Genomic DNA, 16061 nt, shown 5'->3' on the forward strand with positions numbered 1-16061 from the left:
AAAAAGGTATTGAAATTAACCTCAGGATTCCTGCATATACCCTGTAAAAACATTTTGTTCTCAATATTGGAAAAGCATATTATTTAGTGTTTTATGTTATTAAACTTTTATTGTTAAGTTTCAATGAATCTCTTGTTTCTTCAAGCTCCAATCAGGATGCTCCCCGAGCTGGCAGAATCAGCAAAAACTACATATCGTGATAAAAATCGAGATTGATCAATATGAAAAAATATATCGTGATAACATTTTTTGCCATATTGCCCAGCTCTAGTGAGAGTGTGTGTATTCCACTTGCTAGCCAATTGCTACCTCTTATCCCTAATATCTGAACAGCGTCATGGTGGAAGCGCAATGCCCACTGTACGGTTCCCCTTGGTTAACACTGTTGCTGTCATTAACCCCGTTAGCTAGCAGCTGCTTGCCACTTCAAGGGATTATCAACCACTTCCACGTCCAAAGCCATGTGCAGACAACCTATGAATCATTGATCGCTCTGAATATCATGCAGAACTTCTTTGAATGAGAGGGTAAATGTATGTATGTAAAAGCAGAAGTTTGAACTTTACCCTGTTAAGGCCGTTAAAACTGGCATGAATTAAAGGTCAACATTTCTCAATCTAGTTTTGATGAAACTTGGTTGGATAATGGATCCTGTTACGAGTTTGCTGTTTGCTTATTTTTTATCATCCTCATATATGTTATTACTGCCTCCTCCTATATCATATATTTAGAGTCCACTCTATGTCTGTATTTACTACACTCTCACTCTACTTTTGCCTAACTATGTATCTGCCCATACCGAACGTTTCCCCCATTGTTTCCTCCACCTTCCCCTCCTGTCTGTTGACTGAGGATCAGTCCAATGTTCTCGTGTGATAAGACTCTTAATCCTAACGAGACAAAGGGGCTCAATGTCTCAGGCTGTTGCCCCCCTGCAGCACTCCATTACTAACTCTCCGTCTCAAGGCTTCGCTCAGTCTCACCAATTACCACACGCAGCTTCCTCGGTCCAAACAATTATCTCACGCCTCCGTCACAGACAATTCCTTTGTATTGAATATTTTAAAATCCTGCCCCTCACTGTGCCATGTGCATATTTAGGCTCAAATACTCACACAGGCACATGTGCACCAACGTGTGTCCTTTCTATCAGAGATTAGTTTGTATTATAATAGACCCTGAGGCTTTTGTGCTGGGAATGTTACAGCGCATGTTTATTCAAATGCATTGTTACTTATTTTGGTGATGTTAGCCACAGATACTGTGTTTCAGACTTTGGTTATATTGTGTCTATTGTGCAAGGAAAGGACATGTTGTGTAGCCTACCTATTTGGTTACTGTTTAATGCAACAGAAACTCCTTCGGGTATTTTTAAGGAAGCTTCTTGCAACTTTCCCATTGTTTTATCTGTGCGTGTTTATACAGTGATAATAGTGAATCAAGGAGTGGAAGGATGTGCTCTGGAGCGTGAGTTGTTTTTGATCCTTTGCCAGTGGAAACAGTAACAACTTAGAAAGAAGAATAAGAAGGGGACAGAGGGTGAAAGAGAGAAAGTGATGACAGCAAAAAGAGCAGTGAGACCAAGAGAAAGGCCAGTGGGAGGTCAGTGGACATGGGGTAAAGATGCCAGATAAATGAGGAAATGAGTCAGACAGTCTCAAGAAAGAAAGATAAGATTTAACGAGTGAAGCCAGAGCAGAAAAGTGAAGAGGAACTAAATATTTCCAGGTTGGGAAACTTGTTTTTACTCTCTAGCAGTCAATCAGTTGATGCTGCTGCCAAATCTATTGGCATGTAAAAGTTTAACTGAAGGTCAACACTGCCCATCAGGCTGAACTATTGTATCAGTGCGACTGTTTACAGTTGCATCAGGAGTATCGGAAAGAAATGTCTATGGCTTATGAAGCAGGAAGAAAAAGAAAAGAAAAGGCCCGCAGGCTTAAATTATAATCTAACAGTCTCAGTTGAACTGATAAGAAATCTCTCAGTGCAGTGGACTGGATAATGGTCACATGTCCTCACAAACACTCTCTCTCTCTCACACACATGCGCAGCAGGCTATCACAGTGAGGGATTATGCTGCTCATCCTCAGTTCAATCAGGCTGTTTGTCTCGTGGTCTAATCGAGATGCTGAGCCGAAAATGAGAGAGGAGGAGGAGAAGAGGAGAGGGCAGCGGTGATAAAGAGGACTCGCCCTCTGATTACCTCATGATCGCGCAGCATGCGAGCGTGTACACGCGTGAAAGTGTGTGATGTATTTCAGCGGGACGTGGGGTCAGAGCAGCGCAGCATGACAAGGCTCTTATTTAATGAGTGGTAAATGGCGCAGCGCTCACACTGACAGTGTCGCTGTGCCGTCCCCAACAGTTTTATTGTGAAAATATAGGCTCCTTTGTGTGCTCCCTCTTTCTCTCTGCTACACCACGACAGTCTCCTTGCTTCTTTTTCTCCATTTCATCCCTCACTACCCTCATATCTCCTTTTCCCTATCCTGTGTCATCCCTCGCTGCCTGCTATCATTCCTATTTTTCTTCTCTAATACTCACAGTTTCACAGAGTAAACATGTGAACAACACTCCCTTTCTTCCATTCCTCCCTCTCGTTGTCTTTCCACTACCCCTCTCTCCTTTTCTCCCCTCTTTCTCTCCCCCACACTGTAGATAACAGTGTGGGACAATGCCGCCAGTGTTTTGGCCACACTGAGGCTGCTGGCTGAGAGAAACGGGCCCTTATAGCATGAATGTCAATTACCAAGAATAACAACCAAACAATGGTCCGACAAAGTTCTGTTCATATAATGGAAAATGTTTGTGTTATGAATCAGTGCAGATAATTAGTGTTGGAACATGAGGTTGCTGCACGGCAGGATGTGTCTCCATGTTTGAGTATGACGCAGCACACAGTGATCTGGGTCAGTGAACATCTAGGTAGGGCACGAACGTCCAACTGTTGAATTTTTAATTTAGTCTAAATATGAATGCCTTCACTCCCCCGGCTCTCTCTCCCGTGGTGTCGGGACCACAGAAGCGAGAAAACTTTTCTCCCCCTAAAGTGTCTCAAGTCTGCCGTCCCCAGTCTCTCCTTGTCACGCACAAATGGTCTTTAAGCGAAAGAGACAGACTTCGTGCTGTATGCTTGTTTTTCAGCGCAGCTTTAATTAGCATAAACGAACAACTTTTCAGAGTAGTTTGCACAAGAACACTTGAGGGAATCATGTGTGTCCCAAAAGTAAATTTCTGTGTTATTTTTATGACCTTGAATGTTTCAGTCCAAGCTTTGCTGTTCTCGATAAAAGTGCATATCAAGCCTTGGAGCTAGTTCGGTTAATTAGTGTATTTTTTATGTTTTTGATTAACGGATCAGTGAGCTAAGACCTGCGGTGCTGCTGTGAGTGTGAGACTCATAATGTGTAACATTATACCTCCCACTTTTAATATCACCCCGACTATCCACTGTTTTATTAAGCATGAACACACCAACTATAGTAAATTTAGAGATTTTGTTCTCTGTCTTGTTTAAATTATGCTCCCTGCAAAACAATGTATGACAAAAATTTTTTCTAACATCTGTGTTGTGTACATGTACCTCTGTGTGTGTGTGTGTGTGTGTGTGTGTGTGTGTGTGTGTGTGTGTGTGTGTCTTCAGTCTGCAGATGTGTGTGAGCAGATCCTTCGGGTGGTGTCTCGCTCCAGTCGACTGGAAGAGTTGGTTCTGGACAACGCGGGACTCAAAACGTGAGATTATGCAGATTATGCATTAGGCTCTTCATGAATTTTACATCTAAAGGTCAATAAGCGGCTGGCAGAGCTTTGTCAAGTGTGAGAAAATAACTTGTGTGTAATCACTTGCGTAATCTCAGCTTGAATTTGGAGACTACACAGTTTTGGCAGAAAGCCTGTTTTACACACTCCGGGTGTTGAGAAATGTTGCCCTTTACCAGACAGCTTTTTTGAGCTTGAACATAGACTGTATAAAAGAAGAGCATGTAGCCTGCCAGTCTGATAAGTGAAGCCAATGTGGAGGTGTCATAAACCTGCATTCATTTTAATGGCCAGCAGGGGGCGACTCTGCTGGTTGCAAAAAGAAGCCCAACTGTATAGAAGTCTATTAGAAAGCAACCCTAAGTCTTACTTGATTTATTGCCTCAGGAAACATTATCCTGATGAGTTAATAGTCTCAATGGATAGTTTCAAATCTTGTTTAATACAACATGATGTTCATTTGTAAATTATCGTCCCATGTCCTCCTGAGACCCTGTGTCCTCATATGAGGACATCATCATCATGTTTGGTTTCCTCCACCTTATACTTTATTCTACTTAACTTAGACCTGTTGTCCTATTTCATGGACACTTTTTTGCCATCAAGTGGCAGTAAAATCACAATACATCAATCCATGTACAAACAAGATGGCAGCCATCCCTCATTCAGTCTGCAGGCCATTGCGTCACAAAAGTGGACAAGGTCCAAAACCTGATCACATTTTATGGTTGTTTGTCTATGATTAATAAAGTTTGTACTTTGATATGACAGCAGTTTACCAATTTTAGCAACAGTACCTAGCTAAGATGCTGTTAATTGGGAAGTACTAATTTGAGGACATTGGGACATCGTCATCGTCTTGTATGTGGACATTGGGACTTTGATTTATTTATTATTATAAAAATGCATACTAAACAATAAACAATAGTTCGGGTCTCAGGAGGATATAGAGTAAAATACAGAATAAAGCAGGGTATGCTTTTGGGCGTGGCTATCTTGTAATTGACAAGTCACTACCATGGTGGTGTTCCTGGGTTTTGAATCAGATCCACCTCACACTCCTCCATAGCTCCACCCTGTCATCCAAATGGTCACTTGTGGCTCCCAAAAACCAAGGTGGCATCGGCCAAAATGCCAAACTCAAGGCTTCAAAACGGTAGTCCACAAATTAGTGGGTGATGTCATGGTGGCTTTGATGGAACTTTTTTATACAGTCTATGATCTTGACCCATACTGGCAACTAGAAGTCAGGACATCTCACCCAGTTGCATCAATTTTAGCCCTTTTTATGAAGTCAATCACAAGTCTACTAGTTTAAAATGTAAAACTAATCATGTGTGCCTGTAGCTAAAATAAACTAAAATACATTTTTGAAGCTTGTATACATAGAGAGTTAACATACTAGACTCATCATAGTAGTGGAAACAAAGCACAACACCAGGACACTGAAACTGAAGCAGCTAAATGGAGTTTAGCCATCACTAATTTTATTATTTACTACTGTGCTTTCCCTACCGTGCCACGTAAACATGTGCTCTGTGAAAAATATCTGTTCACTGCTCTTCTGCTCTGCTGCTCTGACCTGGCAAGAGGAGGATATTTATGTTGCCAGAGGTTTTCGACAGGTTGCACACGCACAGCACATTGGTCACACACACGTAACAGATACACTCTTTCACCCTCTGCAGTGATTTTGCCCAGAAGCTAGCTGCTGCCCTGGCCCATAACCCCAGCTCAGGACTCACCACCATTAATCTTGCCAACAACCCACTGGAGGACAGAGGTATGATATCTAATGTAATGTGGCCTACTGTACTCATCTCTTCTCTGTCCTGCTCTCCACTGCACTCTGTTCTAAACACCTCTGTTCTACATCAGGTGTGAAAGGTACAGCCATTCAATGTATACTATATACACTACATAGAGTGATATAGAGTATTACAATGTTGACAGTTACGGTTCCTTCGTTGCAGTGCACTGAGTGCAACAAGTTTAATATTTCATCACCTCTATCCTAAGGCCTTTCACTCTATCCAGGACACATGAATTAAAAATACATTCCACCAAATATTCAGGCAGTTGCATGCGAACATACGACAGATTTCTGGGGCTCCATGATCCCCGGCTTATTTGTTCTCATGTAAAATTTACCACTAGGATGTATTGAATGTGTTCTCATGTAAAAAACGATACCATATTTTTGTTGCCTTCTGCCATTTTGCTTTGACAGACATTAAACATTGTTGTTCTATCTGTGTTTATAGAATTAATCAATTTTGTCTGTTCACTTGACACTATGAGTAGAGTCATTGGCCATTTCTGTTTCCCGTGCTGCAGGTATCTCCTCCCTGGGTGCTCAATTTGCCAAACTTCGTATGGGGCTCAAGCATTTAAACTTCTCCAAAACCTCACTATCACCCAAAGGTACGTGCTGTCTTTTGTGTACAGTTCCTAAAACAGGTGGATGATAAATGAAGACATTTGCAGTTTTGAATTTGTCTTGTTGGATTAATGAAAATACAAAAAGATAATATAAATATTGAGTTGTTTTCAGCTGGCTTTCCTGTTCGAGTTTCAATTTATGCGCTTTAATATCATCAGATGCAATTCACATTTTCCACTTATCTGATCACATCTACCGCTGGGACGCTAATGATACTTATTTATCGCACTATTAACACAGTGTGTGTGAGAGGCGGAGAAATAAAAGAATATATTTGTAATGTGTGAGTGTGCTGAGACAGTCAGCAGACAGCATGCATTTACACAGCTTTCATTTCCATAAATGCTGCTTACTAGACCACTTTTCTTCAGTCACTAGAGCCGTAACCTCTTGGCATGACGAGGAAATCCTTCTGCAGTAATGGCCTTTAATGAAATGCTATGAAGGGGCTGATTGCTTTTCTCCTAAAGAAAGCAGGGGATTTGCAGTCGCTCTTGTCATTATTTCTAGATTAAATGTAGCTGCTATCAACAATCACTTGCAGGTAAAATTTCTTGTTGGTTCTCACCCAAAGTAAACACCTCAGCGCTGTCTTTAGGGACCCACTGTAAACATGCTCTGCTCTCAGGCAATCAATAAAGAGCTATCATATTTCACAGTGTAGTAAGAGGGCTGCGCTGCTTAAACTGAGCCCTGCTCCTCTAGCTAAAGGCACAATCCATAATTTGTACCCCAGAAGTTCCCAAAGCTCAGTGCAGAAGTAAAGGATTAAGGACATATACGTCTGTAATCAGAAGATCTGTTATCTGATCTTTTGAATTTTGTTTCCGGCATCTGGAATCTGGAATCACAAAGATATAGAGTATTAGAAATGTTGTCTCTCTCTTTCTGTGTACTCTCCATTTCTCCTTTTATCGCAGTCTTTCATCTCCTCTCTGCTGTCTAGCTCTGATAAGTCAGTCACTTGACAGTCACGCCTCGACTTACTGCTAGTTCAGTGTGTCAGCCATGTGATAGACGTGACACGGGTCAGTGGTGGTACGCGCAGAATGTCGATATCTTTTGCTCATTGCAAGAGAAATCCATGCATGCAAAGACGTGCATACACACATTTTCTGTCTTAAATACATGCTAGTAATATGAATAATAGCAGCACTTTTCTTGTAGCATTTCAAAAAATGAAAATGACTCATCCTCGACATAGCGTGAAACTGACATAAGTGTAGCATTACATCCATACAACCGTGAGAAGGCACGCTCTTTCACTCTCCATGCATTCACTCTACATTCTGATCCGGTTCTCTCCCCATCTTCACCCACTGCTCATTTCCTCTGCTATTTCCTTCACTGTGCTGTCAGAACATCAAGTGGAGATTTGAGGGTTGTGATAATGCTGACACTGTGTGTGTGTGTGTTTCAGGGGTGAACAGCCTTTGCCAGTCACTGAGTGCCAACCCGTCCATCCCCAGCAGCCTGGTCCACCTGGACCTCTCAGGGAATGTCCTCCGAGGAGACGACATGCAGGTACAAACACACACGGTTTCAATCGATCTCCAAGCTGGTAGCAATAACACTTAATTGATCGAAACAGTTCGCTGCTGCAGATGTGTGGAGGCCCTTTCAGACTGTTGCATATCAGTAAGCATGTCACTCTGTCCACGAGCATCGACTCTGGAAATTGGACATCTGTTCAGAGCACAGATACAGGGATCTCAGAGACACTCTCTACTATGGTGTTACAGATCAGAATCTAATCTGACAGACACAATCACACACGTCACAGCAGATGCATGATATGTGGTAAACATGCAATATGCAGTGATAAAGATGCGGTAGATAGTTCTCAGCTCTGCCTCTCTGCTGCTTTAAATATACTGCTGAAATATAACAAATTGTTTGTTGAATGAAAGAAAATAATTTCCATCATTCTTTCATTGAACAAATTGAACTGAACACAAAAGGCACCAGTAAAAAAACTAAATCCCTGAGTGCATTATCACAGTCATTCAAGATGATTCATCACACAAGTTGACATTGCATTGACAAAAAAAAAATACACAGTCCTGCATCGCAATGATGCGCTGTTTCTATAGCTGAACAACAAATCATGATATATACAGACACAGAGGTTAACGTCATCTGTGGCCTATAGTGCAGTGACTCAAATTATGATTGTTTTAAAAGAAATAGTTCGACATTTTGGGGAATATGCTTATTCCCTGTCTTGCACAGAGTTAGATGAGAAGACTGACACCACTCTCATACAGCAAATATGAAGCAAGCATCAGCAGCTGGTTAGCTTAGCTTAGCACAAGGACTAAGCTAGGTAGCTAGGCTCTAAAGGCATCCCCGCTGGTTGCTTGGTGTCACACACTGGCTCAGTGAATGTGACACACAACCTTAGATTAACTAAAATAGCCATTGGAGTGTGTAGATCAGCAAAGTCAGTGATGAAAGCCATGCGTGGATGTGTGTCAGGTGTGATGTGGAGGTGCAAACCAAAAAGGAATGGTGCAGGGTGGACGTCTGCTGTAGGAAGGAGAAGAGTGAAAACATAAGGCAGCTTTTATAGCCGGAAAAGCCCAGGTGAGCTTAATCAAGACAGCGACTCTTCCATGTCAACCAGCTGCCTGATGAAGTTGGCCAGAAGCATCCTCCAAGGAAGTCACTGCACTTGGCCAAGAAATAGTCCAGCACATACAGTAACAAGGTTTGAAATCAGAAATGATGGAAAACTATAAAAGAGAGCAGGTATTGAAATTGTAGGAGAGCAAAAGAGAAAACATTAAAGAAAAGACCTTGATGACGTCAAAGTGACACTGATGTAGAAGAAAATATTAGAAAGCATTTCCCTCTCAGGTCAACAACACATTAATCTGTCAACATGTCAGTGTTGATAAGACCTCATCCTCTCCTTTGTAACATTGTGTGTCATGTCTTGCTTTACGTTTAGCATTTCTACCACTTCTTGGGTCAACCTAACAGCCTGGCAACCCTTGACCTCTCCAACACTGACTGCTCATTGGACCAGGTGAGTCAGCAGGCACGCTGATACAATATCCTATTAAATCTACTATTAAAAGATAATCAGCTAAAGAGATTTAAAATAATGGACACTGGATATTGTTAAGAAAGCAGGCCCCACAGAATGAGAGAAATACTGTCTGCAAACACATAACATGTGATTAGAGTTGTCCCACATTATGCTGCATTGTTAAACAAAGTGCCAGAACATTATTATCTGTGTTGTTGGGAGTGTAATTCGATTGTATAAACCCACTCAATCTGTGTCGCTGTCCGCTGCTTGTGAAGCGGTCTGAATACCGTATGTGATGTATTGATGTGGGTCTGAGAGCCAAATACAGGTTATTGATTAGTCTGAGATGTAGCCAGCTGTCAGCCTGTCACTGAACATATTGACTAGCTCCTAAATCATACTCTTTCTCTAGCACATACGGCCAGATATAAATACACTTACAGTACACGCTTCTAAACACACAAAACAGGCGCAATGCTTTCTTCCTCTCTTTGTCACAGTCATGCACGAAATAGGAAGATGAGTGAGAGTTGGAAGGTGCAACTTTCAAAGCTCATTCATTGTTAAAGCACTTTTCCTAATTAAATTGTTAGAAACTAGCAAATCAAACAATACTTGAGACAGTTTATGCAGCTTAGATGTGAAGCTGATGTATTCTGTGTTCTCCAGGTTTGCTCAGCTCTGTTGCGAGGCTCAGCCCAACACCTCTCTGTTCTTAACGTGTCAAAGAGCGTCTTCCCTCACAGGTAAGAACCCATGAGCGTTGTACTTGCAGTTACCTGACACAAAGGAATAGGAATTAATTTGTTGTTGTAGCTTATTTCTTACAAGGTTGCTTGATCATGAGTGCATTCCCAAATGCAGTCCCAGACATCCTTAATTATCCACATAATAAACACATATTAAAATCAGAGCTCAAATTTGCTCAAACATGTCTGGAATATCTTCTACATTGTCATCCATAATGAGCTCACTGGAAAATGGGCCGTAGCCGACCCCACTGAGGCTTCTCTTGGATTCCTCTTGCTGCCAACAGCAAAGTGTCTTTTTGTGCTGAAAGGCAGATTTGACCTGAAATGCCAGGCTCGTTACAGTAGCTCCTTCTTGTCCAAAAAATTCTCTGTGTGTTCATGTGTGACACCTGCTGGTGACAAAGTGCCACTACAAGCAATATAAAAGGCAGAATGACACAGTGTGTTTGATTAGGTTTGTAAATGTGCACCATACGACTGTGTTTTGAATTTGAGTGCCTGGGTGTGTGTGTGTGTGTGTGTGTGTGTGTGTGTGTGGTGCAGAGCTTGTGCGTAACAGATGGGTGGTGGGTGGAGTTGTCTCCCCATTATTATCTCTTTTCCCAGTGTGCCTCGAGGGAGTTGAGGACTTCATCAAGGGGAGCAGGGGATGGGAGGGGGGGTTTGAGAGGGGAGATGAGCAGAGGTGGGAGAGAGGAGGAGGCATTGGGAGAGGAGAGTGGAGTATATGTAAAGTAGAAAGGGAATGGAGGGGGTGGAGAATCCCCTCTGAAGACTTTGTGGATCTGAAACAGTTTCTTAAAGAGTAGACAAAAACTAAAACAAGCCTTATATGGTGTAGGATCAGAGGAGCTTTAAAAATTTGTCTGAAAAGTTCATGACATGTTGTATTTCAAGTAATCAGTTTATCTGCATTACTTTATTTCCTGCCCTCTGTTTGTTTCTTGTAGGAAAGGCAAAGAGGTGCCTCCATCATTTAAGCACTTCTTCAGCAGCGCCATGTCTCTCAGCTCCATCAACGTGTCAGGAACCAAGCTGCCGCCAGAGGCCCTCAAGTGAGAGAACGATTCATTCACATTTAATGTGTCTGAGGAGCTTCTGCCCCACATTCTCTCTGACTGTACTTTGTGTTCTTTATCTTTTTTATTACCTTTATCCCCATTTAAAGCTGTGTGTTGTTAGACTTTGAGGTACAGTGAGAATAAACGTGTTTTGTCAGCCTGTATCAGAGCACAGGTGCTGCAACTTTATCTTGTCTTTTTACATATAATTACACAATGAAAAGTTTATTCAAAAGTCAACATAATATCTTGTCATACCTTTGTTTATTTCCTATTATTTTATTCTTAAACTATTATTTGTAATTGCATATTTTGTTTGTATTTTTAGAGCTCTTTTGCTCGGCCTGGCCAGTAACCTCAATCTGAAAGACGTGTCTCTGGACCTGAGTTGCTGCGAGGTAAGACCGACAAAGATACACACTCTGCAGGCATTTCCCCCTCATGAATCATTTTATTTAAAGTGGAGATACCTTTTACGATTTGTGCATTCGTACCTGGCTTGTGAGGGATAATTTCCTCACGGCTGCACTGAAATCACATCATTATGTGGCAACTGTGGAGCGGAAGCCCCAAACATTCATTAGAGATGGATAAAGTGTTTAAAATTCATGCAGTGACAGCAGTGATTTCTCTCAGAGCAGGTGCAGAGGAGAGTAGACCTAGATCCCACAGCTGTGGTTAGATTAAATGCACAGCGCAGTGATGCTGATGATAATGTGGGTAACATAGTATAAGAATATAAAATACAGTGAAAGCCTGAGTAATCAAAGGACAGCAACCAGTGGATTTCAGGAGGGCACTGGTTTTGTTGTCTTGATTGTGTTCCTTTATTCGTCCTGTTTCCAGTATTAGTAGCTTTTGTCTAAGTGCCCTTGTCAGCCAAACTTAGGAGAGTGTGGTTTTTAATAGTTTGAGGTAACGCTCATCCAATGCAATCAGCTTTTTAGGATCCACTCCAAAGCCATTTGACAGGCCAGCGACACTGTTAAGAGGCTGTATAATGGAATACTTGGCAGCCAGCAGGCAGCGGTGGAACAGAGGGGCGGGGGTGGGACTGGGGCTTAGTTTCTGTCCCTAATTGTTTCATCACAACTCTCACCCACACACACACACACACACCAGCTCCTCGCCTTCATCTCCACCCCTGCTCAAACAGAAAAAAGAGAGCCTGCTGCAGATTGAATGGGACTGCTAAAGATAACACATGAATGCAAATTACACAGGAAATGCAATTCCACATTCCCATAGAAATCTTCCCAAACTGAAGCTGTGGGGGAAATGATGCGTTCTATCCTTTTTGAGGTCTTAATGAACCGTTTGCTGGTGGCAACCCTAATCTGTGCTATGAGTGGGCTGACAGCATGCAAAATAAGGACTGTGTGTCTGACTCTTGTTGAGTGTGTTTGTGCATGTGTGTGTGAGTCGAAGTATGATCATTAAGCATCTGTGTGTTTTGTTGCTGGTAATTGTTGGCGTGGCTCTGACGTGCTGTTCTCTCCCCCTAATGCTTCTGTAAGCTTGGCCATTGTGTAAGTACAAATGTGCTCACTCTTAATAATTAACATCTCATTCCTCCTCATTTCTTGTTTGCACGTCTGTTTTGGCAGATGCTTTATTTTCCTGCTGATCCCATTCTTCTCGGCATCCATATTTACATTCTGGATGATCTGTGTTATTTGAATTTATGTGTCACTTACCATCATTATGTTAGTCATTTAAAACCTCTTGATGAGTCTATCCTGCATGTTTCCATCATTAGTTGTCTGTTAGAACACAAATGCATGTTTCACCTGAGACTCTGACGCAGATGTTTTCATATTGGACCTCTTTCTTTTAAGATTGTGAAAAATAAATTTGTGACTTTGATACCAAATGTTTAAAACGATATGATCTGGACACAAGTATATATTTTATGTACAGTACTTGAGTCTCATATTGTTGCATTTATATAAACATTTGCACAGTGCATGCCTTTGTGTAACTGTGTGTATAAAAGTCTCCTTCCTGTGTCTCCAGTTGCGGTCAGGAGGTTCTCAGATCCTTGAAGGTTGTATTGCAGAGATCCCAAACATCTCCAGCCTAGACATCTCTGACAACGGTGAGATATTTACTGAACTTTTCAACCCTAACCTCGTGCTAAAAAAGTCCTTCATAACCTCCACTGCCTTCCCATCCCCCAACGTATCGACTTCAAACTCCGACTCATCGTCTATAGCCCTCAACAAGCTGGCTCCCCCCTACCTGTCTAAACTCCTCCACCGGCACACTCCCTCCTGCACTCTCAGGTCTGCTGATGCAAACCTCCTGCCCCCCTTAAACAAGGCTAACCACTGCACCTGGGGGGACAGAGCTACATCCATTCCTGCTCCTATCCTCTATAACTCACTCCCTAAATACATCAGAGACTCCCCCTCACTCTCCACCTTCAAAAAATCCCTCAAACACACCTCTTTAAAACTGCCGACACCTTTAAAAAACTGTTCTTCTCCCTCTCTGCTTTGTTTCCCTTCCTGTCGATTATTTTTTTTCTTTTGTTTTGTTGTTCTTGTTTTTCTTTTCTTGTCCAGAAAAGCACCATATAAATCCAATGTATTCTTGCTATTATTATATCTAATCTATTTCTCTATCACCAGGTCTGGACTCGGACCTGTCCACTCTGCTGGTGTGGTTGGCCAAGAACCGATCCATCAGACACCTGTCTCTGGGCAAGAACTTCAACAACATCAAGTCCAAGTAAGAATGCAGTGCTCTTCCTCTCTCTTCCTCTCCTGTACACAGCTGATGTGTACAGTACAGGGCGTTTAGAGACATAAGGCTTTTCCATTGGTGCTTTTGGCCACACCAGGTCAAACCATGCCACGTTGATTTGTATTTCCACATCAGTTTAAACACTTCACATTGTGCCAAGTTAGGCACAAGATGGATCATCTTCAGAGTTGAGTTAAAGCACGCCAAAATGACTCCAAGCTGGTCACGGAGATGTCAGATGGGCGTCATCGTCATTCAGGGACGGTTCAGTGTCAACATTCAGAGAAATTCAGCATCATCCCATCTCTGTTTTTCAAGCAGATAACGGTAGATGCCAAGAAACTTTGTAACAACAGCCTGAAAATCCATAATGATAAGTAGCTGGCTACTAACAACCGTTGCACAGCACCAAAGACAGTGCTGCTTTTAAACATCACACGTCATCAATTAAAGACTCACCTTCAAGTGAGTAGCCCTGCTGTATGGAGATCAAATCCTTGCTGTGTTAAAATGATGCACCGAGTCAAGCCAAGCCAGCCCACGTGTATGGAGAAGGGTTATTAGTGGTTAGGCCTGGGTTGGGTTTGGTTGTGACTAAAAGAGTGCTCAGCCAAAACAAACCCACATCAGATAAACCATAGAGTTGATCTTACAAACGCCACATGGCACTAAAGTCTGACTTGTCAGTGTTGTATTCAAGATGGATTTACACAGAATTATCTAGAAACAATATATTGTCGTTTGTCGGAGGAGAAATATCTGTGCAGTGCAGGTTTCAAAAGATTGCTCGCTAAGTGTAATTATATTCACAATGTCTACTTTTCTTCCTGTCTCAGAAACCTTGCTCCAGTGTTGGACAGCCTGGTCCATATGATTCAGGAAGAGGAGTCGGTGAGTATTTAATTTCCTTCTGTCTGGTTTTTGTGAGAAACGGTAGCTAGATGGTGAAAGAGAAAGTCCTCCAAACAGATGCCTCAGTTTGAATTCTGTATCAGCCAGCCAGCACACAGCTGAAGCAAATCAGTAAATCTCCACCAGCTTCCCTACAGCTGACCTCTGACCTGTCCATCAGAGGGTAACATGGATATCATCCCCCTACAGTGATCAATAAAGTATCACATTAAACTGAAACCATGTGGTTTACGAGAGCACTCAAATATTAATGTTATTTTTAATGACTTAAAGGGTCAGGTGCATGAAGTTGGATCATGACCGCACTATAAAGGGAAGCATGACAGATGATGATTGCTGAATTCAGAATTCAAAACTGACCCAGAGATGATAACTTAGCCAACACACTCCATCCACTGGATTCTGTCAGTGTGTAAAGGGGGAGTTATTTAGATATTACAACATGCTCGGTAAGCCATCATTTTCTGTCTATGCTCAGAAAAGCTGCGGTGTAATAAAAGGATCTTCTCCAGCTTCTAGCTATCTCCCTTCCTCCCTGTCCCTCAATCCATCTCACTCATTTTATCTCTCCCTCCATCATGGGAGCTGTAACAAATTTTGCCCCGGTGCCTGCCCTTTTTTGTCTCCCACAGAGGTGGTTGTGCTAGATTGATGGTCCTATTGAGCTGCTCTGTGCTGGATTGGTCTCTCGGTGCTTGTAGTGTGTGTGTGTGTGTGTGTGATTATGTGCATGAGAAGATAGTGTAGGTGTATGAGCTGGTTATCTGGCTGTGCAGGTGGGATACAAATACAGGAGTAAAGGAGGGAGAAACTTAATATATGGGTGCTGAAAAAGTGATATGCAGAGGTTAAAGGTTGTAGGTCAAAGGATTTTAATGAGGTGTGGTGAGTAAGAAATAAATAAAATAGAGGTAGGAAGGCAAGGTGGCAGTGAATGTTGTTTCTGTGGCGTAGGACAGCTTATCTCAGAGAAGGGCTTGCTGTTAAAAGCAGCTGTGGTGAATGGGTTTCTTTGGACTTGGGATGTAAAGTGTGCACTTGCATGTTGTATGTGAATGTGTTTTAGAGTATGTGCATGCTATGCTGTCTCGCTGCATCTGTGTGTTCGAGAGACAAGGGTGTAAGCAGTCTCCTAGGTGCCTCTCTACCACTGCTGTCATGCAAACACAGGTAAGTGAAGGCCTGTTGAGATAATACATTTCAAACAAGTTTAAAATTTTATTCAGGTGCACATTTTTTCCTCTTTCATGTGTGCAGAGAGGAAAAAAACACACACACGCTGACAGACAGTGTGTTTGACACAGCTCCAGGAAGCACAGTTACCCTGTTGTGTTTCTGTGTCCTGG

At 42.2% G+C, this 16061-nt stretch overlaps 1 protein-coding gene across 5 annotated transcripts in view; it reads left to right on the forward strand.

The window, feature by feature from the left end:
* Positions 1-16061, forward strand: part of LOC126391874 (F-actin-uncapping protein LRRC16A-like) — a 91078-nt gene that overhangs the window by 52164 nt on the left and 22853 nt on the right. For all 5 annotated transcript variants that reach the window (XR_007570126.1, XR_007570127.1, XM_050046843.1 and 2 more), the window contains exons 10-20: positions 3647-3735; positions 5451-5545; positions 6100-6186; positions 7626-7729; positions 9159-9236; positions 9912-9988; positions 10945-11049; positions 11384-11453; positions 13072-13153; positions 13689-13788; positions 14640-14694. Coding sequence is in view for 3 of the 5 variants with exons in the window: in XM_050046843.1 (XP_049902800.1) it covers positions 3647-3735; positions 5451-5545; positions 6100-6186; positions 7626-7729; positions 9159-9236; positions 9912-9988; positions 10945-11049; positions 11384-11453; positions 13072-13153; positions 13689-13788; positions 14640-14694 (942 nt within the window). In the remaining 2 variants the exon portion in view is untranslated. The remainder of the gene's footprint in view (positions 1-3646; positions 3736-5450; positions 5546-6099; positions 6187-7625; positions 7730-9158; positions 9237-9911; positions 9989-10944; positions 11050-11383; positions 11454-13071; positions 13154-13688; positions 13789-14639; positions 14695-16061) is intronic.

The sequence above is a fragment of the Epinephelus moara genome, chromosome 6 (genome assembly GCF_006386435.1).
Source record: "Epinephelus moara isolate mb chromosome 6, YSFRI_EMoa_1.0, whole genome shotgun sequence".
Classification (NCBI taxonomy): domain Eukaryota; kingdom Metazoa; phylum Chordata; class Actinopteri; order Perciformes; family Serranidae; genus Epinephelus; species Epinephelus moara.